Below are 23,450 nucleotides of genomic sequence, written 5' to 3'. Positions count from 1 at the left end.
ATCTCACACCTTGGGCACCTCACGGCTCTTGTGTCATGTTCCACATGTTACCTAATTTGGCAGGAAACGCCGGGTTTCTCCAGCCGGTCCAGTTGTGGTTCATCAAACCCCAGGTCTCGTCATAGTCCACCTGGCCGTCTCGCACGTAGTAGCTCCCCTGGACGGCCCAGACGGCCCAGTCGGCGTCGTTGTTCTCCATGTACGACACGAGGCAGCGGAGGTAGCGGTCGTCCTTGTCGCTCAGGCCGTCCTTGTCGCCGCCCTCCATGCCGACGCCGAACTCGCTGAGGATGAGCGGCCCCGTGTACGGGCGGTCCTGCTCCAGCACGAAGCCCGAGAGGGCGCCGTACTCGGCCTGGACGACGTCGCAGCTGCCGAACACGTCCGGGAAGGTGACGGTGAAGCTGTAGGCGTGCATCTCCCAGACGTGCTTGCCGGCCCAGGCGCTCGTGTCGAGCATGCCGCCGCCGCCGCCGGGGGGGCGGAGGTGCGACAGGTCGGTCGAGCTCTGCACGCCGCCCACGACGACGAGCACGTCCGGGTTGGCGGCGTGCACGACGGCGCCGGCGCGGCCGACGAAGGCGTACCAGTCCGGGCGGGCCGGGTCGACGTCCTGCAGGAGAGGGAACTCGCGCAGCTCGTTGCGCAGCGACATGGCCACCACCCCGGGGTGGCCGCGCGCCCAGGCGGCCATGGCCTCGAGCCCGGCCAGCCAGGCGCGCGTGTCGAAGAAGCGGCTGTTCCAGGGGTTGTACCCGGCCGCCTCGTCCCACCAGCCGTTGCCGTCGGTCAGGCTGCAGCACCACGACGCCCGCGAGACGTGGTTGTCCAGGACGGTCAGCACGCCGCGCGCGTAGAGCCGGTCGACGGCGGCCGCCAGCACGTCGCGCGTCGTCGTCTCCCCGGGCGCGATCCACGGGTTGTTGGCCGCCACGCGCCCGAAGAGGGCCGCCATCTCGGCCGCCGAGACGCCGGTCGCCGAGGCCGCGTTGGTGGTGAAGGAGGTCGACACGGGCAGGGACGGGTCGAGCGCGTGGTCGATGCTGTAGGTGAGCCGGACGCAGTTGAAGCCCTGGGCGGCGATCCAGTCGGCGATGGCGTCCATCGGCCGGTGCTGGAGCCCCTCGGGGATGTTGGTCTCCATGTGCGCGGCCCAGTTGACGCAGCGGAGCTTGACCCGCTTGTTGTTGGCGTCCAGGATCCAGCGGCCGGACGAGTGTAAGGGCAGGGCCGGGAGAGTGGCAGCCGTGACGAGGGGAGCGAGCACGCCGAGTGCGCCGACGAGGCGGCGCAGGAGGACCATCATGGCGAACCCACGGGAGGCTGACGGGGGTTGTATACGGCACCCAAGTTTCACTGGACTGGGCTAATCAGACCTCGGCTTCACGACACCACGGCGTGGTACTGCGAGGATCGACATCCAAACCAAGTCAAGTCAATGAGGCAAAGGTTCATGAGGCCTTACAGATCAGGGCGAGGGAACAGGGAGGACGGTCAGGAGTGAAAAGGGGGGAGAGGGCCTCGCTCTCTTTTTAACCTTCAAATCCCTAGACCTTATTTTTTTTTTAAAAAAAAAATCCGATGTGCTCAATCCTGGACAGGAAACCCGGTGGCTGCATCTCACATCTCAGCTCGGACTGGGGGGTCCACGCGCTGAGATGCGACGCCATGACCTAACGTTAACCTTTGCGGACGGGGTACATACATACGTCAAGTTCCCACCCAAGCCTCCCTGCCGGAGGAGGGGTCTCTTTTGGGACATGCCTCATACAATGAGTGGTGAGTGGGAGGCAGTCAAATTGCCGTGGTTGGCCCGCGCAGCCAATCCCGAGGGGCCAAAAAGTTCCGGTGCCGTACCTGAACGCATTATAGGTACGTCCGTATATTATAAGATCCCCTGGTGTCCATTCACCCAACAGCTGCGCGGGGAAGATTGTCGTGTCATTGAAGAGCCAAAGGCGGATGAATCCGTAACTGGGTGGGAAATGGGAAAAGGGGGAGGAGGGGGGGGGGAGAGAGGATTTCTTCGAGTAACCTTCCTCCTTCGCCGGGCAAGGCCGAGACCAGGTTCCTAGAAGGGCTGCGGGACCGAATAAACGTTTCATTTTCTACAGGTCACGGAGGTGAGTTCCTACCTTATTATATACATACATGCCCACCTAAGCAGTAGACCGACTTGATTGGTAGTGGTCAAAGTTGGGGTCAAGCGGGGGCGGGCCAGGCGAATGACAACGGGCGCGGGACCCCGTCACGGTGGTCTGCTTGGGGAAATACGGGCTGCGGATCCTTCCCCTGCGTTCGCCCCAAGCAGTCCCGGTCCAATGTGCCGGACGTGGTTAATACACTACTCCTGCGCCACCGTCTGTTCTTTGCTACAAAGGTGGAGGCCGCCTCGTGATCTTTGCTTCTTCAGCAGGCAACATCATCGTCAGCGAGCTCTCGGTAGTTGCCCCGTTGGGTTGCCCACTCTTCCATCTGCCCGCCACAACGTTCGCGTTATTGACAGACTCGAGCCGTATGTGGAAAGTCGAGAGCACCAAGTGCATCAAATCTTCCGCTGAGATCGGCGCACTGTGACCATCTCTCGCCACTCGTATTTCAGGATCATCGACGACGCGGACCTTCTCCACAAATTTTGGTTATGGACGCACATGAACAAGCGCCCGTGACTTGCCATGCTCAAACCACCTCCTCCTGCTAGTTTCTCCGCCTCCTAGGTTGAACTGATGGCCATACCGAGCCCTCGTGGCTCTGAATAACCATCGGACGCTTGTGTCAGTCTCTTGTGTACCATGGCCCAACGCCCAGCTGAGGTGCCGTGCCATGCCCCTCGTGGCAGTGCGACACAAGAACTCGACCTAGGATTGCCGTAGTCCCTCGTACAGGGTTTGATAGCGCGACAACTCAAAGTTGGAGACCTCGAACATTTGATTATGCAATTATGTCCGTCTGCCAAAGAGTTGCTTCGGCGAGAATAAAATGTAATAATTACAGGGTTTATTCATCATATACTCGTCGTCAGTCGTTAAGAGATTGGACTTGAAGAAAAGCCGGGCTACGCCAGAAAAGATCGCCGGCGAACTTGGTTGCCCGGAGAAAGCCTCTCAAGGTCGACATTGCCTCCAAAGGGACTGATATGAATATCACATGGGGTATTTGAGAAATGAAGAAAGGGCGGACGTGGAATCGCCGAAGAAGTCAAAGGGAAAGAGAAAAGAAAAGAAAAGAAAGAATAAATGAAAGGAAGAGAAAATTGGGTATATAATAAATCAGGCCGGATGAGGGCGAGCCTCAGGCGGGGCAGCGGTTGAGGTTGCGGTTGAGGTTGCGGTTGCGGTCGCGGTCACGGTCGCGGTCGCTGGATGGGAATTCCCTGCCTTGGCCTCGAGCTCCCGGCGCTTCGCAAGCAGACTCTTGAACGCGCCCAGGCATTGCACCAGGGCCTCCTCGTCATGGGTGCAGAACCGGTAGCTCTTCTCGTCCGTGATGATCTGCATGCAGTGCTTCTTGGTACGGCTCAACGGGTCCGTCTCGACCACGTTGACGATCGACGACATGTAGAGCAGGAACAGGACGGACGACTCGGTCTCGTCTTTGTAGAGGATCAAGTTCCGCGGCCGCAGGACGCCCCACGACTTCTTCCATTGCCGGACCCCGCCCTTGCTGCGGAGGAACCACATCCAGCCCTGCCAGATGACGCGGTCCGGGTCGGCCTCTTGGTGCGTTCCGCTCACCCGGCCGGTATTGAAGGGCCCCAAATTCTGCCTGGACGGCCCCAGAGAGGTCGACGGTTGCCGAGCCGCTAAGCTCTCAAACGAAGCGCCGGGGACCCGGTGCATGTCGGAATCGGAAAAGTCGGAGTGGCTTGCCAGCTCGGCGTTCGAGAGGCCTGACGAGTCTAGGTGCGACGGCCGTCGGGCATACGGCTTGTCGAGGCCGCGGGCCGGAGGTTCGGCGCTCTCGGGGGAGCTGGAGAGGAAACGCTCCGGCGACGCCAGCGCACGGTTCGATCCGGCGTTGTCAACCTCGGCGGCGGGGAAATACAAAGACTGCCGGGCACCCGGGCTGGCCAGGAACAGTTCCTCCTCTTCCTCCTCTATCCTGGCTTCCTGTCGGATCAAGTCAACCCACTCGTCGGCGTCCTTGGCCGTCGGCGCCTGGAAGTGGAAGTTCTTGGATGGCGAAAACAGGCCGAATACGTTGGGCCGCTTGTTCTTGGGGTCCTTCAACAGCGTCACGGCGGTCAGATCGGAGAGGTAGATTTTGCGCCGGAGCTTCTCCTCCTTGTCCGACTTGTAGACGGAGAGCGCGTTCGGCCGCAGAACTAGGTAGATGGAGCGCCATGCCTGCGTCTCGTCGTCAGAAGGAGCATTCTTCTAACTGCGTGCGCGCCACGGGCGAGCCCCCGGATGGATGTCCCTTACCTTCGTTTTTTGCGTGCGCTTCTGTACATAGCCGCTCTTGAGAACGCGGTCGAACTCGAAGCTGCCGTTTTGGTTCACCGGCGAGTACGTGTCGACGGCCAAACGGCCTCGGCTTCTCGCCTCGGGGGGGTTCGTCTGCGGCGGGACGGGGATCGCCCGGGAGGTCTGCTCATCGGCCGGTGGTGGGTCGCGCGCGGCCGTCAAGGTCGCCGGCTGTGTTTCTGTTTGCGTTTGCGCCATGACGATGCACCCATGTAAAACAACAAGCAGAAGGAAGACGAGCGATGTAATGGCAAAAGAGTCGATCGCAGTGATGATGTAAGGAGACGAGTTGTCGCAACGTTAGGAGGTGGTGGAAGAAGGAAGCGTGATGAAACGAGGGACACCTTCGATGCAGAGGCAAGGCGAGCACTGCCGGGCGTGAAAACGAGGGGCCGCCAATAGGCGTCGCGGCACAGAAATAGCAGCGATACCGACTACTCTGGCTCTCCTGGATATGCTGCACAATAGCCAAAGCGGTCGAGGCAGCGACTGAAAAAGAATATCTCCCTCTGTGTGATGACAAAGGCGTGTGCTCGACCTGGGATAGAGAGAGCGTGTCGCGTGTGCTGTTTCCCCTTTAGAACAAACAGGCCAGCGTTGGCGGCAAGCCTGACAGAATAAAGGTCACCAAAGCTTGTGGCGCCAACTGCAGTGCTCCTAGATGGTGGAATGGAATTTGGAGATCGTCAGGCTGTCAGCAGCAGGTGCTAGCGCCGTGACCAGAGAGGCACGCGCGCGACGTTTACGAGCATGGAGCGACTTCGTAATATCGACCTTTGGCTGCTGCAGGAGGGCGCGTGGCGTCTAAAGACGGTTGGGCGGATGACGGGGGCGGAAATCGCTTTACCGGGACCAGTCCGGATGGTTTCGGTAGGGCGCGACGAGACTATCCATTGGGTGGCAGTCAAAGACGACACGAGACAAGTCTCCGGGTAAGGGGGTTGCGCTGCTGGGTGTTGTGGTGTGTGTGGCCGAGGTTTTGGGGCGACGAGAAGGCCGTCCCTGTTTCAAGTGCTGAGGGTCGAGGCCCAGACGCCGCTTGGCTTCTCTCCACTGGTGCCTCTTTCTGTGTCATTCGCCCCCCTGGGAAAGCAAGATCCAGGGTTTATAGTGCGGTGGGGCAAAAAGGGCTTGGCGTTGACGGGTAAAATTGGGGAATCAAGTGCCTTTTCTCTGCCTTTCCTGGGACCTTGCTTCTTCCGTGATTCGATCGAGTCCCCAACTCTCTGTCGGTTCGAATATACGCGCGGCTAAGAAAACTTCCGAATTCCGTATCGAGAAGAGGAACGGGCTTCGGATTTATAATCCGGCCTCATCAAGTCGAAAGTTCTCTCTTGAACGCCGCAAGAGAGAAAGTGTTTCAACAATTGCTTCCTGCTGTTGGTATCACAGTAATCTGCTCGTACAGCGCCATGTTGCGGAGGGCCCCACTCCTTTTCATGACTTCATCTCGGAGGTGCAACTTCATTCCCCACGAGCTCCATTCGACCCGTTTGCTCCGGCCAGTTGAGGATAGAAGAAACTCGTCCGAAGCGCGAAGCCCCGATGCACGACCTTCATCAGAAGCGCGGTGTAGGTAGGTGGAGAGCAAACAGGTCCTTGGATCCCTGATGGGCTCGGGAGAGCTCTCTCTTGGTCGCGCCTAGTGTATTTCTTGCTTTGGAGGAAATCTTCAAAAGTGGAGATTGGGCGTGCAATCTTGAGTAGGGATGACAACGTACATCCGCATGAGGCGAACTCGGCGAAGAGTCAGAGCTCCGAAAGAGTGGATGGCCGGATGCCGATCATTGGCCCGTTGTTGAAGCATCACCAGCTTTGCGGAACTTGGACCCACTCTCGTCGACCAGCACTCTCAAGCCTGGTGTACGGTGTTGTTGCAGCGACGAGGATAGAAGGCGTGGATGATTCTCAAAAAGGCACACCCCGCCATCGAGGATGTGAAGGGCGTTTGATATAAAAAGCGGCTCTCGCAACCAGCAAGCCAGACGAGCCATCTCGTCCACAACGGCGCGGCTCTTCACCAACCACATTCACTGCTCACGTCCCTGGCATTTCTCCTCTCACCTTTGGAAAGCTCAAAGACCGAGCCGATTGGTGGTGATTCTTCCCTTCCGACGGCCAAAAATAGATCTGATCCACCAAGGACATAGTCATGGCCGACTCCAACGCTGCGAGGCTGTCAGAGGAGGTCCTCCAGGAGCTCAGCAACACCGAGTATGCGTGTTCTAACCTGCAACCCCTCTCCGGTGGCACCGCCAACTTCATATTCAAGGGCACTCTCATCCAGCCTCTCGCGAACGGCACGAAAGAGGTGGCCGTAAAGCACGGCGAGGGCTACGTCGCGTCGGTCCCTGGCTTTCGGATTCCCACTACCCGCTGCGTACGCTCCCCGCCAGGGGTTTCGCCTCAGTCGTTATGACCCTTATGGATCGCTGACATGCGTGTAGCGAGCCGAGGTAGAATGCCTGAAATCCATCGGCGGGCTCGCACTCACTAAGGGGCCATATGCTGTCCGAGCGCCCAAACTCTACCACTTCAACCCGGATACCAACACGCAAATTCAAGAGTATCTCCCCGGGGCGTTGAGCCTGAAGGACTATGCTCTCAGGCACTTCTCGTCCCCAGACCCGTCGAGGAAGCCACTCTGCTTGGAACTGGGACGGAGCCTGGGCGCGTGGCTGCGCGAGTTCCACGCCTGGGCGTCCCTCCCGGAGCAGGCCGACTTGAGAGAGGAGCTGAAGTCGAACGAGCCGATGCAGAAGATCAAGCACATGGCCAACTACCAAACCCTGGTCGGCACCGTCGCCAACTTCCCGTCGATCCTTGGCGAGGCACAGGAGACTTTTGAGAAGATCAAGGACGCAACGGCAAAAGAACTCGATAGGCCAGACCTGCAGGTCATCCATGGGGATTTCTGGACGGGAAAGTGAGCATTCTCACGGCCTTCTCTGGCGTCCTATCAGGGAAGACTGGGCAAGTAACTGACGTGTGGACAGCGCTCTTCTGCCGGACCGGCCCCTGGAGAATGGCGACCAGCTGCCAGTCTTCATTGTGGACTGGGAAATGTGCCAGTTCGGACTGCCGCCGCTCGACCTTGGCCAGATGATTGCCGAACTCTACGAGCTCTCGCTCTTTAAGAACATGGACGAGGGTAAATGGCTGATTGAAGGATTCACGGCTGGATACGGCCGCGTTGACGATGACTTCGCCCTGCGCACTGCGCTCCATGTCGGCACCCACCTCGTCGCCTGGGGCTCGCGCGTTGCCGGCTGGGGTTCCGAGGCGCAGGTGCAGCATGTAGTCGGCCTGGGGAAGGACATCATCCTCCGTGCCTGGGACAAGGACCGTGTCTGGTTCGAGGGCGGCGACCTGGCTTGTTTGTTCACCAAGCACTGATCTGCGCCATCAACCATGGCACGGCCGGGAGTGGTGCTTGGAGAGCGAGAGCGCCCAGGTCCCCGCGACGCTAGAGAATCACTAATCGGAATTACCACACACCCCAGTAAATATGTACACTGGGAAGTTCAAAAGACGGTCCCGAGACGCCGGAAGTATGGTCTCGGTCACTCGACCGAAAGAGAAAGGCATCGGCTCGTTCATACTTCCGAGATAATCACCAGGAGCGTCGCCACAGTCACTGCCTGTCTCATCCGACCAGGTACCTTTGGGGCAGTATGCTCAAGTGATGATGACGATATCTCGCTGGACTCCACAAACAGACTACGCCAGCGCCCAAGCCGATTGATGGCGGCCATTCCCGTGACCTCACGGCTGATGTCCTACCTTAGTCTGGTACCCTACACGTGTTCTGGCCAAGTCTCTAAGCAGAATCTTCAGTTCAATACGGTTACCATGGGTGATAGGTTGGGAGAGGGCTGGTGAGAGTTAGGACTCGGAGCCACAGGATACATAATACTCAAGGAGGACGCATAGTCCGACGAGGTTGCCGCAGCATACATAGTAGGAAAATGTTCATAGATGGGATACGGTGTAAAACGGTGGATTACACGGTCAGAAACACTTAGAAGGTCATTTACCGGCATCCATCTGGTACATCTCGTAGGTACCGGCTTCGTCTTGCGACTTTGCCTCTCTCCAAGTCTGAACCCTAACCCTTCTTTATCCACTTGGGAGCAAGCCGTACTTGGGAATTCGTTCATCTTCTCTGATGCTCATGTTTCTGCATCTCAACGGGCTACTGTTCACAATCGGGCCCAGGAAGGCATCCAACTGGCAATCCGTTCTTTGAGATCACTTGGCCAAAGCTCTGGTTAGGCAGCGCGGGGCGCACAACCAAAGTAGTCCATACTCATCGCCGCTGATCGTTGATGGCCGGGTCAAACTCAAGCGCGGGGTCCCTCACTCTCACGCGGCCCTGCGTGAAATGCCGCTCCCAGGAGGCGACGCTGGATAGCAGGTCTCAGCCTGTCTGCAGGTAAGGAGGCCGTCGGATTCCAACGTTTTATTCTTATTTTTTTATTTTCGGGCGCAACCCGTTCTCTGGACACTTGCTGACACACAATTAATTCATCATTAAGAGACTGCTTCACAAAGTTCATTTCTGCCAAGTGCATCAAGCAGATCGGCATCCTGGGCAAGGAGACCCGCCCGCCGCCGTCGGCGACCAACGGCCCGCCCACGGGCACCCGGCGCTACCTCCTGGGCCTCTCCCTCGGCGTCTCCTCCACCGTCCTCCTGCACCTCCTCAACGAGAACGTCGAGTTCCAGCTGGCCCGCGGTCGCAGCGCCCCCTTCGAGCTCACCGTCGTCCACATCGACGACGACACCTCTCTCGACCACGTCGGCCACCGCCGCCGCCATCCCTCCCCGCGCAGCACGAGTTCCGAAACCGTCCTCGCCCGCTACCGCGCCCGCTACCCGCGCTTCTCGTTCCACGCCGTCCCGCTCTCCTCGGCCATCCCGAACCACAATCACCACCACCACCACCCTCCTGAATCACCCACCGGCCCAGAGCACCCAGCAGACGCTAATGATGGAGGAGAAGGAAACAGAGGCGGAGAATGCGGAGCGAACGCAGAGGAAGCACCATCACCATCACCACCACCACCCCCCGCCGCAGCAACCTCCGCCGCCGCCGCCGCAGCAGCAGCAGCAGGTAGCACGACGGCGGCCTCCCGCAGCGACGTGACGCGGCTCCTGACGCGGCGGGCGCTCCTGGCGCAGGCCCGCGCGCGCGGCTGCCAGGCGCTGCTGCTGGGCCACAGCACGACGGCGCTGGCGGAGCTGACGCTGGCCGAGGCGGCCAAGGGGCGGGGGTTCGCCGTGCCCTGGCTGGTCGGGGACGGGCCGGCGGCGGCGGCGGGCCCCGGAACCGGGAGCGAGAACGAGAACGGGAGCGGGAGCGGGAGCGGGGAGGTGCTGCTGGTCTGCCACCCCCTGCGCGACGCCCTCCGCAAGGAGCTGGTCATCTACGCCGGCCTGGTCGATCCGCCGCTTACGGATCTGCTCAGCGGCGGCGGCAGCAGCAGCAGCAGCGCTGAGGGGAGCAGCGAGAACGGGGGCCCGTCGGCAGCGGCAGCAGCATCATCATCATCATCATCATCACCATCAGGAGCAGCATCAGCGGTGGTGTCACACAGGGACCTGAGCATCGAGGAGGTGATGAGGAGATACTTCGCCGAGGTGGAGGAGAGCTATCCGTCCGTGGTCGCCAACGTCGCCCGGACGACGGGCAAGCTGGTACGCGCCGGGGAGGATGCGGTCGGCGGGCGGTGGTGCGGGCTGTGCGGGATGCCGCTCGACGAGGATGGGGACGAGCGGTGGAGGGGAGAGTTGGGGATCCAGGAGAGGACAGGCGCGGTGCCCGAGTTGTCGGGAGAGCGGTTGTGCTACGGATGTCAGAGATCTACCGGAGGGTGAAGGTTGTCGGATAGATGGGCAAGGAGAAGAACAAAAGAAAAGAGAACAAAATAATTGGATCGATATCAAGGCTGCGCTCAAACGCAGCCTCGGCTTTGATTGGAAGCGTCGAGACGATTCTCCCGGTCCCGATTTCCGCAATCACCTGTAACGGGACGCGCGCGCGCGCGAGGTTCTAACATTCCCTCCCAACGCGCGATCTGGTATCAAACGCGGAAAAGAAGGCTCTCCGAATGCCAGATCTACCCAATGCCATATTGAAAACAAAACGCCAGTTCCCCAACCCCCCCCCCCTTCTCTTTCACACTGTCTTCAGCGCGGTACTCGGCAAGATCCGGTTCTCGAGCTTCCTGATCAGCTTGTTGGTTTGCTCCGCCAGGGTCAACGTCAAGATGGTGTGGGGCAAGATCCTGGCAAGGTGTGGCAGGAACCCCTTGTAGATAGCAAAGATACCCTCGGTTCGGATGGTCTTTGCTAAGCAGTCGAAGACGCCGGCATAGAGATTGCCGTTTTGGTTGTACATACGGGACATGATGGTGTCTATGCCATCTTGTTAGCTTCTTCTCCTCCGAGCACGCTCGCGAGAAGGGGGCCCGGTCTCGTGTGGATGGATCTTACCCGGCGGGTGCATGACGACGCAGACCACGAAGCCGCTGACCGTACTGCTGGTCAGGTGCAGGGGGGCGCCCTCCTCCATCCCCAGGTGCCTCATCAGCCGGCGCTTGGCGAAGAAGTATGTGGGCAGCTGCACCGAGCTGCCGAAACCCGTCCGGATCATGGCCGCGCCCACGCCGCGGTACAGGCCGCGCACCCCCTCGGACCGGAAGATCTGGGTCATGCCGTCCAGCGCGTTCCGGTACCGATGCTGTGTGCCGACCGGCAGGAAGGGCGAGAAGCTCTGCAGCCGCGTCTTGACCAGGAAGAAGGGGCTGCCGGCGGCGGCGCCCATGACGCCCGACGCGGCGCCGCAGAACATGTTGATGCCCAGGCTCTGTGTCTTGCCGTCCTTGAAGATGAGGGTCGACAGGGCGTTGCGCATGGGCTCGTAGAAGCCGAGCCGGCAGCCGTTGAGCAGGATCTGGTAGATGTACGCGCACCCGATACCGCGGTAGATGCCGCGCAGGCCCTCGTTCCTGACAATGACGGAGACGCCGTGGATGGGACCCCGATAGTGGTGCGGCTGGTGGCCCTTGTCCTGGAGCTCGCCCTGCAGCTGCATGCGGATCTTGACCGTCTCGAACGGGTGCGTCGCTGTCACGGCTCCGCAAGCGGCGATGCCGCCCGCTATGAAGGCGCTGGAAGGGGAGGAACGGCCATGTCAGAGCTCGCGCCTTGGAGGAGTTTGGGGATCCATGGATGCGCGCGGCGGCACCTACCCGGCCGTCGTCGACATTGTCCTTGTCTGGCTTTTTGTTTGGTTTTTTTTTTGGTCGCGGGCTCGCGGGTCTGCCGGAATCGGCCCTGGCGAAGCGGGAATGCGGCCGATGACGAATCGAACTTTGGGCGTCCTCGAGGGAAGGGGGAGGATTCGGATGATCGACTATCTACTTCTGAGGGACATGCGAAAACAAAAAGAAAAGAAAATGACAAAATTTCAAACAGACAGGAAAGGAACGTTACTAACTGGTGTGCGAGATGCTGAGTGTACACGGCAAGGCCGCTTATATCCGCCCTGCCTCGCCTGTATCGCACCGCAGATCAGTTTCCGGGGCCTTGCAGTCCCCAGAAAAGTGGACTCTCCGCCAAGTCAAGGCCCTCCCCCCACCCCCCCCCAAAAAAATTCAACAACTACGGCCCTCGCACCCGCGCCATGGCTACACTAACTAGTACGGAGTAGGCACACGAACAAGAATGGCTCGGGCTGCATTTCCGAGTCGCGGAGCGACAGGAAGGCGAAGCTTCTGCACAGGCCAGGCCTCCGGACATCGGGGCTTGGCGTGCCCTCCCAAAAGCCGGGTTACGCAGTTGTCGGATTACTACAGATTAGGTCCGTAGTGTAATCCGTATACAGGACTTGCCCCCCCAGCAGTTTACTTCACCGCCTGGCAGAATCGGCCACTGTTCCGGAACTTCAAGATGCGATTGATGTTTCACCCTTCCTTGTTTATCATGATTGAACTCTTGCAGCTTCTTGCCGCTGTACAGTCCCGGGAAACGCTGCCCGAAGCGCAACTTGTCTAAGCATCCCGCAAGAGTGGGCGTGGAGTTGGGGGTTACTGAGTGCAGGATCAATGGTCCCCGAGGAAGTGTTGCGAGAGCTGCCTTGTCCGGCCGCGTCCTCTCTCACGACGGTTTCCTTGACTGAGCACGACGTAGAAGCGCAAGGGAACCGATGAACCCCTCATTGCTAGCCGCCTCCGCCCCCTTCCGTGCCCGCAACATATCGCAATGGCTTGGTCACGCGCTGTCAGTACGAGAGGGTTCATCTTTCGAAGGGCACGTACTTCTACGTATCCTTACCTCTCAGTTTACGACGACGCAGCGAGACCTATTGTAGTTTCAGAAAGGAGAAGAAAGTAGGGATGGGGATTGGATGCTGTAAATTCAAAGGACGACGTGCTGGGAAAATAGGCCATTTTCTCTGCCGGTCACGGCCTCCCGCAGCCGTCGCGCCGAACCACGACGGCGGGGACGGCACGGAGCGAAGGGGGGAGAGATTAGTTCTTCCCTCAAATCCTCACGTCGACGAGCTTGTGACAGCAAGAGTCTGTCCCGGTGGCCCACGTTGGGTCCAGTGTGTCTTTCAAGAGCCTATCTTCGCCGATCTGTGTGCGGAGGGCGGGGTTCGATGTCGAGTCGCTGTCGTGTTGACGAGCTCCTAGATGATGGTGACGGTCCTCACCGGCAGTTGAAACTCGGTTTTCAATATGTCCTCTGCGCGCGGCCTCTTGCGTTCACGCCGATCCTTCCACACCGCTTGTCTCCGGCGATAAAAGTAAACCCTCAGGAACCCGATCCGGACAAAGGTATCGTCTTGCCCTGCGGCCGCTTTGAGGGCAAGCCCTTTGGTCTGGACCACGCGATCGAGCTTTCGGGGCCTTGAAGAGTGTATATAGTCCTTGCGGTAGCAGTTGGCGACGATGGGCAAGTACAAGACGTCCTCGGGGCTTGCCGCTTGGCCCGGTTGCCATTCATCCCTTATGAAGCGCACGTGTAACCGACCCTGCTTTCCTTTATGCCCACTGTCTTCAACGTCGACACAGCCGTGGAGCATGAAGGTCATGCCTCTGATGACGATGGATCCAGATCGAAGATGGCCGTATGGGTTGCTACTAGCCAGCTCATACGAGACATTCAGGACCTGGCAAACAATATGGGTGTAGTCATACCAGCTAACCCATCTCTCACGAACATCGGGTGGGTCGGTGTAGACGTTATCGTGGTAGACCGGGCCAACCATTGAAGGCCAAGCCCAGGATGGTGCAACATATCTTGCTTGTCGACGGGAGGGGACGTTTGTGCCTCCATAGTTAACAGCTCCCCGATGGTGGAACTGGCCTCCCCTCCTCCAAAGCAGCGAGCGTGGTAGCTCAGATTTCCAGTGACCTGCGATATAGCAGTCGTTTTGCTTCCATGAAGCGGAGACGGCTTTGGCAATACCCGCCAACGCCGGCAGACTATCTGAGGGGTAAGTCATGCCACGGCGAGACATGGTCTCAACAATATGCCACCAATTTGTCCCAATTATTCTCCAGTTAGTGCGGTCTGGATCATGGAATTGAGGCCGTCCGGTGAGCACTTGCTGGATTTGGCACTCGCACCCCTCGGTTTCCCGGCAATCCCACAAGAGCTCGCCAGCGACGAAATGGACGATGCGCCGTGACAAGAGGTATTCTTGAAGGGTCCAGGCCCGGAGATGCAACGGCTCGAAGACCCAAGGTGGAGTATTGGCGATTGAATGTACCGTGTCTGCTCTGGTATTAGAATCGTTGTGGACGAAAATTTTGCGGCCGTAGACGTAGTTCGATTCGTCCTTGTCGCCGTCAGGAGACGAGCAGCAGCGATACTTGATCGCGGGAGGAACCCTACGCCTGCTCACGGACTGGAACAGTCCATCCTTGCTGGACGATGCAGCGTCGGCGGAGAAAGTCACCGTGGCGTTCCCGTACACGTCGGCCATGCGCTCGGCCTCTCGGTTCCAGTCAGCTCTGTCGTCCTGGATGATGCACAGAGAGTCGATCCAGAGGTAGGGAATCCCGAGCGCCCTGGACAAATGGACGGCATCCACAAATGTCGGGGGCAGGTCCTGCATTGGAATCCCCTGCTTCCGCCGTGCCAGATTCGCTCGGGTCGTTGTCGCAGTAAGGGATCCTGGCGGGCCCCAACAATGGCTGAGCGCAACGTACTGACCCGTCTCTCCCGGCTCCGTCTCGTGAAGGCGTGGATCCTCGTTGGCGGCCCCGACTGCGATCACGCGGGTGGGCAAGGGTAACTCCAAGTCGAGGCCGCACTCTTTGTGGTTGGCCTCGCAGTTCTCCAGCCACGATCCTATAAGCGGAGATGCATCTGCGACCGAGAACGATGGGGATAGCGACCGGGCAACCCTAACAGCTGGCCAGATGACTCGGTCTCGATCTGCTGGCGGCGTGAGCCGGTAGAGCTCGAATACATCAGAGGGATATTTGTAGATCTCTTGTGCGTCTATTACAAGCTTGTTATGCGACGCTTGAAGTGTCACTTTTCGACCGTCGTCAAGATTCGGTATGTTTTGTTCAAGGAGATTGAGGATAACTGCGCAGGCAGGGCAGGAGGGAGATGTCATTCGCAGTTCGGCAACAAAAAGGCTGCGGTCATGCGTCGATCGAGCATAAACTCCGGGGGGCTCGGGCTCCCAGTCATCTTCAGTTGCTTCGTCTGTATCGTATCCGGTGTCGACATCGTCCAGAGGCCAATGCCAGGGTTTGAGATCTCGACAGAGCCAGCAGTTATAATTCCCAGTGAAGCCTCGGAGCCTGAACACAGCGTGAAGGCTCCGTCTGTACCTGCCTCTCAGTTTACCTAACAGGGGTTTAAATTTCTGGGCTGTTTCCATCCCAGCTCTTCAGGTTCAAACATTCCAAATGGCTGTGGATGTCTACCAATTTTAACGTGGCGCTAGACTCACGCAGTGCCTCGTGTCTAGCTGGCTTGTTGACATGTTTGTTAGCGCAACCTCGAACTCGGGGGCGAGCGACTTATTCCGAGTGTGTGTAGTCCGAACCTTACGCACTGTACGAATTACCTAGTAGAAGAGATAACCCTCTTCACCAACTAGGCCGGCAATTTCAAACCAACAAGGTTAGGTTAAAAAAACAAACATAAAATACCTGGAGATCCTCAAAACACGACAAGGGAGTTCATACAGAGTATGAATGGCAGAATAAATGTTGACCATTTTGGCGCTTAAACCAATAACACCTCGGGCGCTTAGCTGCAGCACTTCGAGCAGGGGTGGTTCATTCACCGCCTGGCAGAACTGCTCGTTCCCATACTCCAAGTGTTCCGAGCTTTCACCAGCTGTGTACGGATTATTGTGCAGAGGCCGTCCTTAATTCTTAGCATACCGGCACGCGCCGGCCTTCAGTTATGGCCTCCACACCAATGGATATCGACGATGCGCCGACGGCAGCAGCTACCCCGTCGCTGAATATCGCACGAACATTGGGAACCAATGTGCCCAGCACTACAGCCGTCAGCGAGGTCATCTCATTGTACCGACCAACCAAAGTGAGTATCTATAATCTGCCCGGCCCCCTACCTGTATCGTGTTACTGACTCCATACCAGCTATTTCAGCGAGATGATATCAAAGACGGAAAACCTCGGCCATACGTGCTGTCCATTGACTTTGACGACCCGGGCGAGCTTTGCATGACGTCGGAGAGCGACGAGACTATTCAGATTTACAACGTGAAGGACGGCCGCCACGACAAGAGTTTGTTGAGCAAGAAGTACGGCGTGAAGCTGGCCAAGTTTACCCACACAAGCTCGAGCATCATCTATGCCAGCACCCAGCAGAATGGTTGGGTTTCCTAGATGTCTTGGCCTGGTCTTCTGGGACGCTAACTCCTGGTGTAGACGCGATCCGCTACCTGGCGACCCACGATAACTCCTTCATCCGATACTTCGAGGGTCACGAAGGTGCTGTCACCAATCTCGCCCTGCACCCCGGCGCCGACAACTTCATCTCGTGCAGCGTCGACAACACGGTCCGGATATGGAACATTGGGACGAAGCAATGGATCGGCAAACTGCTCCTGAACACGCCGTACCTTTCGGCCTGGGACCCGTCTGGCAACGTCTTTGCTATCGCTTCGCCGGCTAGCGGGAGCATTCTTCTCTACGACTATCGAAAATACGAGAAGGCCCCATTCTCCGTCTTTGACGTGCTGAAGGCCCGTGGGCCGGCCGATGCAGAGGCCGCTTTTAGAGGCTGGACGAAACTTGAATTTTCCAACGATGGGAAGCATCTGCTCCTGGGATCGAAGGGCGATGGCCACTTCCTGCTGGACGCGTTTGATGGAAGCCTGAAGGCGTACTTGAAGAAGCCGGGCGCCAGCACGAGGCGATTGGCTCCGGGAGAGACCGACGGAGGCAACGTGGAGAGCAGCGGCGAATGCTGCTTTGCCCCCGACGGCCGCTACGTCTTGAGCGGCGCGAAGTCAGACCTTCTCGTGTGGGACACGCTCGTGACCCCCGGAAGCGACAAAGTGCTTGAACCGGTACATGTCCTGGAAGAGAAGCGTGAGATGGGCGTGGTGGCGTACAATCCCCGGTACAACATGATTGCCACAGCAGATCAAGAACTCATGTTTTGGCTGCCAGACCCCAATGCATAGATTGGGGTCCCATTCTTGGCTGGTTGGATTGACGGGGCGGCGGGAATGAATGGCATCAAGATGGCTCGAGATACCCTTTTGCATGTTGCGGCGTTTAGGGATAAATTTGCGTTTACAGTGTAAAAGTGACATTTTATACATCCGTACACACTAAATTTTGACCCGGAACTCGACTTGATATTTACGGGAGCTTAAGATCTTAAACGCGTAGCTGGGCGCTTTCCCAGGTAAACGTAGTAGGCAGGTAGAGTACCTTGGCTACCTGTCTCTGCAGTGCTAGACAGTGACATCTGCTATTCATAGCCCGCAAAGCTCCCCCGCATTCGGCTAACCCCACCGAACTGCTGTGCATGGCGGAACTCTCCGATGTCACCAAAACTTCCAAGAAGGATCATCAAAAGGGAGCATTGACTGGGTCTTCTGCATCCCGACTAGCTCTGTAAACAAACAACAGCCTGTGTGGTCGGCCTGTTGGACACCGGAAAACAGGAAACAGCATTTTCTCAATTTCGAGACAAGACAAATCCCGTGAACCTTCCGACTCGGTCACACGCCACAAGCCTGAGATCCTCTCCTGTCACAGCTTGTCACAGCTTGTCAGTCTGAAGATTTCGGCCCAAAATGCCCTACTACGCCAAATCCGAGGACTGGCTTCATCAGTCGAGCCTCCTGCTCCAAGCTCGCCCGTCAACTGTACGAACTTAACATCCGATCTGCTTTCAATGACGAACAGCCACTAACCAGACAACTGCAGACACGAATCACCACCCGATACCACCTCAAATCTGCCCGCCGAGTGCCGAAACCCAAAAACTCCGACCAGGATGCCGCCGCTCAAAAAGCACAACCACCAGAAACACAAGAAAAACCGCCGCGCGGTCATCTTGTCCTCAAAACCTACGATCCCTACAGCGGCGTGACACTCAAATACAAGACCTCCAAAGCCGCAGAGGTAACAAGGCTGATCCAGATGTTGGGAACCCTCGGCCGGCACATGGCTGCAGTGCCCATTGCTGAGAAGGCTGAGGACGAGGCGATGCCGGATGCTCCTGCGCCGACAGAGGGCGAAGGGACGGGGAGCGGTGTGCAGACGCCTATAGGTGCGCAGGCACAGCAGCAACAGCAGCAACAGCAGCAACAGCAGCAAGGGGGTGGGGGAGGTGGGAAAGGGAAGAAGAAGAAGGGAGGGAAGAGGTGAGGCCGTCGCCCAAGGTCATTAATGAGGTGCTGGATACAAGGATATGATACACGGGGTTAGCGGTTCAAGGTCCAATCAACATGCAAATCTACATGCCAGGGCAGCATGTTCGCGAATCATGAATGCACAACATATCACGGCCGGTAAACTGAAGATTTGGGAAAATAGTATACGTTGTGGATCTGTCCAGGAGAACACTTAAGCATGACCGCAGGTTAGCACTGGTGGCTAGCTGGAGCAACCGTTGGAAGGTCGACCAGGCTGGCAGGAGGATAACTATGGCGTGTGTCAGACAAGCACCCCCCGTACCTAGTCTTTACAGGGGGCGGCCTACAGAGGCATCAGGGCCTGACAAAGGCCCAGAGCTCCCTGCTGGTACAGGCCCGTACAGGGGCTATTAGCCTCTGTAACTTCCTTTTTAGGGCTAAAGTCCCGGGGGTTAGTACCCCCTACTATGCCTATGGCCAGCGGGGGGAGACTGTAGAGCGCCTAGTTATATGGTGCCCGAACCCACCAAGAAGCCGAACGTGGGAATACTGGGAAATTCGGTCACAGAGGGACCTAGACCTCGTTTTACGGGGTATAGTTAGGGGCCCGTAACCGTTGTGTGGCAAGGAGGGTTCTCAGTGGCTAATGGACCTAGGGAGGCTCCCGGAGTACCGCCTTGCGAGGAGGCTAGACGGGGAAGCAGGGCCTCTATAGGGCCATTCTAGCCACTTTTCCTTTTCTTCGTAGTATATTAGTATCCTAGATCAGGCGTTAAAGGAGGGGACAGGGGCTTTTATCCGGCCTAGTTATTAGGCACGGTTTCCTTTATATTTAACTACAGAGGCTCTGGCGTGCTTAGGCATAGCGGTGTAGGATTAATAATAATAATAATAAGCATGACCACACAATTTCTGTTTCGGACATATTCGTGTTTCTATCCCTAGCATGAGAGTCTACTCATACATAGCCAAGGATGTTTCTTCGTCTCCGTAGCATTCCTTTCATAAGTAAAACTCAGGAACCACCAAGCAACGCCCAACGCCGCCATGCTAACACGGTCCCACCCGCGCAGCATTGTACACGCGAAAACAATATCCAACCTCTCCACGAGGCGACGTAAGCCGACAACCCTCCCACTTCTAGGCCAGAAGACATCGTAAGAGGGTGAGAGCATGTATCGATACAGGGAGGGGTATTATAGAGCAAAGGAAACAGACCATCCAGCCGACAAGAGCTTAGAAGTCGTCGTCAAACGTGAAATCGCCGCCGTTCTCTCCCTTGGGCTCATCGGAATCTTCCTGGACAAACTTCTTCGTGCTGGCCATGACGCCCGCCTTTTGGTAGTCGCCGACGCGCTTCTCGAAGAAGTTGGTCTTGCCTCCGAGGGAGATGTTCTCCATGAAGTCGAAGGGGTTCGTCGACCTATACACCTTCTCATTGCCGAGGGCAACAAGCAGGCGGTCGGCAACGAACTCAATGTACTGCTTCATCAGGTTGGCATTCATGCCGAGCAGGGCACAAGGCAGGGCCTCAGTGAGGAACTCCTGCTCGATGCGGACGGCGTCGACAATGATGTCTTCAATCACCTGCTTGCTGGGGCGGTGGTTGAGGTGCGAGAACAGCAGGCAAGCAAAGTCGGTGTGGAGGCCCTCATCGCGAGAGATCAGCTCGTTGGAGAAGGTCAAGCCGGGCATAAGGCCGCGCTTCTTGAGCCAGAAGATGGACGCAAAGGCGCCGCTGAAGAAGATACCCTCGACGGCAGCGAAGGCAACGAGGCGCTGCGCAAAGGTGGACTTCTTGTCAGCGATCCAGCGAAGGGCCCAGTCGGCCTTCTTGCGAATGGCGGGGATGGTCTCGATGGCATTGAACAGATGAGAGCGCTGAGCGGGCTCCTTGATGTAGGTATCGATGAGCAGAGAGTAGGTCTCCGAATGGATGTTCTCCATCATGATCTGGAAGCCGTAGAAGCAGCGGGCCTCCGGGACCTGAACCTCGCCACTGAAGCGCTCGACCAGATTCTCATTGACGATGCCGTCAGATGCGGCGAAGAAAGCGAGAATATGCGAGATGAAGTATTTCTCATCGTCGTTGAGCCTGTTGTTCCAGTCGTGAAGGTCTTTGGAAAGGTCGATCTCCTCGGCGGTCCAGAACGAGGCCTCAGCCTTCTTGTACATTTGCCAGATCTGCAGTGCCCCATTAGCACGCGTCCCACTTAACGCGTTCGAGCGCGTCGCGTACCTCGTGATACTTGATGGGGAACAGCACGAAGCGCTGGGGGTTCTCTTGAAGAAGGGGCTCGTCGGCCTCCTCAGGCTTGATGGTAGGGGCCACCGCGGGCTTTGGCGCCTCCTTCTTGCCTATGACACTCTTCTGGTGGTTGGCGTCAATCTCTGCCTCCAGGGTGGCGAGGTCGGCATCGAAGGACGCGTTCTCTTTGTTGGAAGAGGAGAAATCAAGCTTCTTGACAGGAGACTCCATCTTCAGTGCCTCAATTGCCGAGGTAGCCTGCAATTCGAGCCTCGTTAGTGATGGGCAAAGTCGACGCGTAAAGCGCGACGCGGGGCACTGACCTGCTTCGATGGGGTAACCTGCGCGGCCATTGTATGTGAGATGGAAGTAGTGCGTCTTGTGGGATCAAGTGACGAGGAATTGCCACCGAGTGTAGGATGTCAAGAGGCAATTGTTGGTGGTGATGAAGGAATGGGTTGGAAGCTGTGCAATCTGAAGAGGAGGAAGAACTGCGAGCGCGACTCAATATAAATGTAGCACGTCTGCACGCGGTCCCACCCTGCTAAATCTGTTCTGCAGGGGTTCGCGTCGACGCGACTTGGGCCCGTGCCGCTCCGGTAAATGCGGCGTCAACACACCAACCCCCAAGGGCTTGCCCAGGCATCGATCCACTTGCGGCACGTTAGCCTGGTCGGAGATACCTCGCCCTACTGCGTAATCTGATCTCCGGCCGAGACAGCCAAGAAGTGGTGCAGCTTTCTCGCGTGTTCAAGCTGGTCCAAGCTAATCATGACCCCACTATGACACACTCCATTGCTCTCTACAGGCAGAGACGTCCCATTCTCGGTGTCGTTCAACGACAATTATTAACCGAGTGCTTTTGTCAACATTAACCCAGGAATGGCAAGATAACTCTTTTCTCTAGCTTCCCTGAGTGGCTATGAACCTCCCGTCTATACTTTTGCTACGTTCCTGACAGGACTGACGGAGGTGTCTCCGGTGGGGTTCCCCGGTACTGGCCGTTGGCATTGGCCGCCGAATGGAGCTCATCCTTGGTAGCCCACGCGCGGGTCACGCAGAGAAGTGTTGTTTGTCATCGTAGCATAATCACAAATAATCACGGACTGTGGACATTTGGGTGGCCGAACTACCCTGAAGCCAAACTCTTTACTTAAAACGCGACATTACAACTCGAAGACTGTTCCGGCAGACGACTTAGCCTGGTACTGGCCGGTCATAGTTTCTTCAACCAGACCAAAAGTCAGCACTGCTTATCTTGCCTACCTATCGAAAAACGATGCCATAGCGAGAATGTCTGAATTCAAAGGAAACTGCTTCAGTACACTAATCTAATCTCGTGGTTCCAGTCTAGAGGTATCCAAGCTATCCACCTAGCTTCCAGCTCGCTCAATGACGCCGCCCTTGCGTTCGATATGGATTTCTAGGATCGCGCGGTCCTGTCAAATTGCGCCCTTGGGGTTTTGTTCGGGCCGGCGGCACCGTCATTGGAACCTCGAATGATTCAACATGCCGCACGATGCCTTGCTCCAGGTCGCGATCCTTCGGTTCGTTGGTGCCACTTGGTTGCCCAGTCTCCTTTCTTATATTCTCAATTGCCTTGTCCACAAGGTGATCGTTCAGCAGCCAGGCAATCCGAGTATTGGCACGGTACCCAACGTCGAAGAGATCCCCGAGGATGGGGACGAAGCCAATTAAGTAGTCAAGTACGATGTAGAAGTACATCCACATCTTCTCGCGACCGGGCAAGCCACCCTTGATTTTGGAAGCCTCCTTCACGAGGGAAATCGACAGGATTATCTCTAGGACATCGCCTATACTAGTAATGGCGTCAGCAAGAAGTGCGCCACCCAGGGCTGCTGAAGTTATTAATTAAACTTACATGGGAATGAGGCCGATGATTGCAGACCATCCCAAGCTCGCGCCGAAGCAGCAACAATGGAAGCGCTGGTCCAAATAGTGTGCCCTCTTACACACCGTTTCTAGGTGTATCAGGTCATCTTCATCAAATATATTCTTAGCGGATAATACTTTTCCTTCATCCCGAAAGATTTTCCTGTTCCTGCGCTTTGGCCAGCTTTTCTCCCTGTCGTCTTTCCATGGAGACTGGCGTTGAAAACATTAGCATCTCAAGTTGGCGAAGATCACGGCCCGTCACACTTACTTCCGAATTAGGTCGCTTTGATTTACAGCTCTCCAGAAAACCAATTAGCTCTTTTCCCTCTGCAGCGGCGTCCATAGTGGCCGGACACTCTTCTCTCGAAACTCAGAAATGCTTGAGGTTGTTGCTGAATGAAATATGAGACAGAAAGTGCGAGAAACACTGGGCAGCGATGTCAGGATATAAGGAAAATCGGCTCCATTCAAGCCCACATGGCACCGGGTGAGATGGCTGTCAATTCGAGCTCGCAGCGGCTGGCTGTGATATGGATGGCCGGCACGCTTTGTCTAGTTTCAGGCGCGCGGTTATGAGGCCCGGTTTGGAAACATTTCTGACGCTAGTCTGGGGAACCACCGTCTAGTATTCTGGTCGTCTGATGTTCGTGGCTTGTGAAGGATTTCGCCAAAGTGGTTTAGAGCTGCGGGCTTATAGCTTGGTGCGGGCCGCCTCTTTTCATTTCTGCTTGAGATTGGTGTCAGCTCTCGCCCACTGAGCTGTCATCCCAACCTTGATTGGTGTGCAATTCAAGCCTTGATTCTGGCGATGACGTCCGACATCCAGGATTGGAGGGCTCCTGTCTGTCGAAAGGCATCTTTACTACTACTAGTGGCCAGGACCCAGTCTCTGGGCCCAATCAAAGCTTCTACAGTACAAAGTAGATCTACTACGGCGTAAATACCTGAGCTCGGTAAC

At 57.1% G+C, this 23,450-nt stretch overlaps 10 protein-coding genes across 10 annotated transcripts; 4 read left to right on the top strand and 6 right to left on the bottom strand.

Annotated features, from left to right (window-relative positions):
• Positions 1-19: 19 nt before the first annotated feature.
• On the bottom strand, positions 20-1,306 carry P884DRAFT_274425 (glycoside hydrolase family 5 protein; the record flags this gene model as incomplete). The annotated part of the gene is made up of 1 exon (XM_069442716.1): positions 20-1,306. One exon carries the CDS (start codon positions 1,304-1,306, stop codon positions 20-22), a length of 1,287 nt encoding a protein of 428 aa, XP_069302168.1.
• Positions 1,307-3,269: 1,963 nt separating this feature from the next.
• Positions 3,270-4,664, bottom strand: P884DRAFT_189742 (uncharacterized protein; the record flags this gene model as incomplete). Its single annotated transcript, XM_069437459.1, has 2 exons — positions 3,270-4,346; positions 4,425-4,664. The coding sequence occupies 2 exons, from the start codon at positions 4,662-4,664 to the stop codon at positions 3,270-3,272; spliced, it is 1,317 nt and encodes a 438-aa protein (XP_069302167.1).
• Positions 4,665-6,618: 1,954 nt separating this feature from the next.
• Positions 6,619-7,862, top strand: P884DRAFT_189642 (kinase-like domain-containing protein; the record flags this gene model as incomplete). The annotated part of the gene is made up of 3 exons (XM_069437451.1): positions 6,619-6,846; positions 6,914-7,392; positions 7,463-7,862. The coding sequence occupies 3 exons, from the start codon at positions 6,619-6,621 to the stop codon at positions 7,860-7,862; spliced, it is 1,107 nt and encodes a 368-aa protein (XP_069302166.1).
• Positions 7,863-8,665: 803 nt separating this feature from the next.
• Positions 8,666-10,403, top strand: P884DRAFT_235307 (uncharacterized protein). The gene is made up of 2 exons (XM_069439946.1): positions 8,666-8,901; positions 9,005-10,403. Exons 1-2 carry the CDS (start codon positions 8,795-8,797, stop codon positions 10,344-10,346), a joined length of 1,449 nt encoding a protein of 482 aa, XP_069302165.1. The 5' UTR covers positions 8,666-8,794; the 3' UTR covers positions 10,347-10,403.
• A 231-nt stretch (positions 10,404-10,634) lies between these two features.
• Positions 10,635-11,988, bottom strand: P884DRAFT_282112 (mitochondrial carrier domain-containing protein). Its single transcript, XM_069443581.1, has 3 exons — positions 11,723-11,988; positions 10,965-11,641; positions 10,635-10,886 (listed from the first exon to the last, which is right to left on the bottom strand). The coding sequence occupies exons 1-3, from the start codon at positions 11,737-11,739 to the stop codon at positions 10,648-10,650; spliced, it is 933 nt and encodes a 310-aa protein (XP_069302164.1). The 5' UTR covers positions 11,740-11,988; the 3' UTR covers positions 10,635-10,647.
• Positions 11,989-13,164: 1,176 nt separating this feature from the next.
• On the bottom strand, positions 13,165-14,598 carry P884DRAFT_188947 (heterokaryon incompatibility protein-domain-containing protein; the record flags this gene model as incomplete). Its single annotated transcript, XM_069437402.1, has 1 exon — positions 13,165-14,598. One exon carries the CDS (start codon positions 14,596-14,598, stop codon positions 13,165-13,167), a length of 1,434 nt encoding a protein of 477 aa, XP_069302163.1.
• Positions 14,599-15,841: 1,243 nt separating this feature from the next.
• On the top strand, positions 15,842-17,332 carry P884DRAFT_282110 (WD40-repeat-containing domain protein). The gene is made up of 3 exons (XM_069443580.1): positions 15,842-16,052; positions 16,112-16,346; positions 16,403-17,332. The coding sequence occupies exons 1-3, from the start codon at positions 15,912-15,914 to the stop codon at positions 17,161-17,163; spliced, it is 1,137 nt and encodes a 378-aa protein (XP_069302162.1). The 5' UTR covers positions 15,842-15,911; the 3' UTR covers positions 17,164-17,332.
• Positions 17,333-17,545: 213 nt separating this feature from the next.
• On the top strand, positions 17,546-18,632 carry P884DRAFT_215698 (signal recognition particle 9 kDa protein-domain-containing protein). Its single transcript, XM_069439278.1, has 2 exons — positions 17,546-17,856; positions 17,918-18,632. Exons 1-2 carry the CDS (start codon positions 17,785-17,787, stop codon positions 18,359-18,361), a joined length of 516 nt encoding a protein of 171 aa, XP_069302161.1. The 5' UTR covers positions 17,546-17,784; the 3' UTR covers positions 18,362-18,632.
• Positions 18,633-19,187: 555 nt separating this feature from the next.
• On the bottom strand, positions 19,188-20,949 carry P884DRAFT_215696 (ribonucleotide reductase; the record flags this gene model as incomplete). The annotated part of the gene is made up of 3 exons (XM_069439277.1): positions 19,188-20,532; positions 20,588-20,854; positions 20,920-20,949. 3 exons carry the CDS (start codon positions 20,947-20,949, stop codon positions 19,585-19,587), a joined length of 1,245 nt encoding a protein of 414 aa, XP_069302160.1. The 3' UTR covers positions 19,188-19,584.
• Positions 20,950-21,916: 967 nt separating this feature from the next.
• Positions 21,917-23,246, bottom strand: P884DRAFT_215694 (uncharacterized protein). Its single transcript, XM_069439276.1, has 3 exons — positions 22,761-23,246; positions 22,479-22,702; positions 21,917-22,415 (listed from the first exon to the last, which is right to left on the bottom strand). The coding sequence occupies exons 1-3, from the start codon at positions 22,833-22,835 to the stop codon at positions 21,986-21,988; spliced, it is 729 nt and encodes a 242-aa protein (XP_069302159.1). The 5' UTR covers positions 22,836-23,246; the 3' UTR covers positions 21,917-21,985.
• Positions 23,247-23,450: the final 204 nt, after the last annotated feature.

This window comes from Thermothelomyces heterothallicus, assembly GCF_042370625.1.
Source record: "Thermothelomyces heterothallicus CBS 202.75 unplaced genomic scaffold P884_scaffold_1, whole genome shotgun sequence".
Lineage (NCBI taxonomy): Eukaryota > Fungi > Ascomycota > Sordariomycetes > Sordariales > Chaetomiaceae > Thermothelomyces > Thermothelomyces heterothallicus.
Note: the sequence above shows the minus strand (reverse complement) of the source record. Positions and strands in the feature narration are given on the sequence as shown.